Below are 1,473 nucleotides of genomic sequence, written 5' to 3'. Positions count from 1 at the left end.
TACACAGAGTATAACTTTTCCTCTAATTAGGACCCCATTCTTGCAGTCACACATGATGTGGAGAATCACAGCTCACTTTTAACATTGTGAAAACTGTGCTCCCCTGTCCTTACTGAGGCACCATATCAGGCTGCTGGGCACCTGTGACTGTCACAGGTCAATGGTGGCTTACAGGGCAGCGAGAGTGAGGGAGCAGCCAGCGTCCCTTCCAGGGCTCTACAAGGTCTGAAGTCTGCACAGTGAGTCTCTGCTAGGGTTAAGGCTGGCCCCTAGGTCACAGGACATGCCCCGTGAACCCAGGATGGAGAGAGGTGAGTAAAAGCCACTAGATCAGCTACTGAGACACAGTTAAATGATGTCAAGAAGTGAAATGCACTGAGAAAACAGGATGAATAGCAGAAATAGAGGAGAAGCTCCAGACAGGAGAGGGACTATGGGAGGGCTCCATATTGGCTCTGGGTCCTGAGGACAGCTGAGAGGAGAGATGGGGAGGAGGAGAGAGGGGAAGAGGCAGGCTCACTCCCAGGTGCCCCCTCTCAGGACCCTCAGGAGGCGCCTCCTTGACTGCAGCAGGCTCCTTAGAGCCGCAGTGACATCTCTGTTGCGCAGGCTGTAGATGAGGGGGTTCAACACAGGGGTGAGGATGGTATAGAAGGCCGACACCATCACATCCTTCTGCGCTGTGTGGTAGGAGCCGGGGAGCATGTAAGTGTAGATGGCCGCACCAAAGAAGAGTAGCACCACTGTCATGTGGGAAGAGCAGGTGGCCAGTGCCTTCCTGCGGCCCTCGGCTGAGCTGGTCCTGTGGATGAGGAGCAGGATGAGGGTGTAGGAGCTGGATATGACCACGGCGGGCACGAGGAGCATGAGGACGCAGCACAGGTACATGAGCATCTTGTAGAGGGAGACGTCCGAGCAGGAGAGCCTCAGCAGGGCAGGGGCCTCACAGAAGAAGCTCAGGATCTTCCTGGACTTGCAGAAGGGGAAGCTCATGGTGATGGGCGTGAGCAACAAGCCGTCCAGTGCTCCCAGGAGCCAGCAGCCGGACACCAGCAGCCAGCATACCCTCTGGGTCATCAGCAGTGGGTAATGTAGAGGTCTGCAGATGGCGGCATACCGGTCATAGGCCATGGCCGACAGGAGGAAAAACTCACCCCCTGCCAGGGTCAGGTAGAAGAACATCTGGATCCCACAGCCTGCAGGGGAGATTGTATGGTCTCCCGTGACCTGGCCCACCAGCATCTTGGGCACAGTCACAGAGATGTACAGGAGATCCATGAGAGAGAGCTGGCTGATGAAGGAGTACATGGGGGTCCAGAGGCGTGGCTCTGAGTAGATGAGAAGAATGAGGAGGGCGTTCCCAGCTAGGGCCATCAAGAAAATGATGAAGGTCAAAGTGTAGAGGAGGGTAGTGTGGGTGGTGTTCCCAAAGAGTCCCATGAGGAGGAAACTGGTGCTTAAGTTTGATTCCAT

At 55.6% G+C, this 1,473-nt stretch overlaps 1 protein-coding gene across 1 annotated transcript; it reads right to left on the bottom strand.

Moving 5' to 3' along the window:
• Positions 1–516: 516 nt before the first annotated feature.
• LOC101960892 (olfactory receptor 2T3) lies at positions 517–1,473 on the bottom strand. The gene has a single exon (XM_005334141.3). It carries the CDS (start codon positions 1,471–1,473, stop codon positions 517–519), a length of 957 nt encoding a protein of 318 aa, XP_005334198.3.

Source organism: Ictidomys tridecemlineatus, chromosome 1 (genome assembly GCF_052094955.1).
Source record: "Ictidomys tridecemlineatus isolate mIctTri1 chromosome 1, mIctTri1.hap1, whole genome shotgun sequence".
Lineage (NCBI taxonomy): Eukaryota > Metazoa > Chordata > Mammalia > Rodentia > Sciuridae > Ictidomys > Ictidomys tridecemlineatus.
Note: the sequence above shows the minus strand (reverse complement) of the source record. Positions and strands in the feature narration are given on the sequence as shown.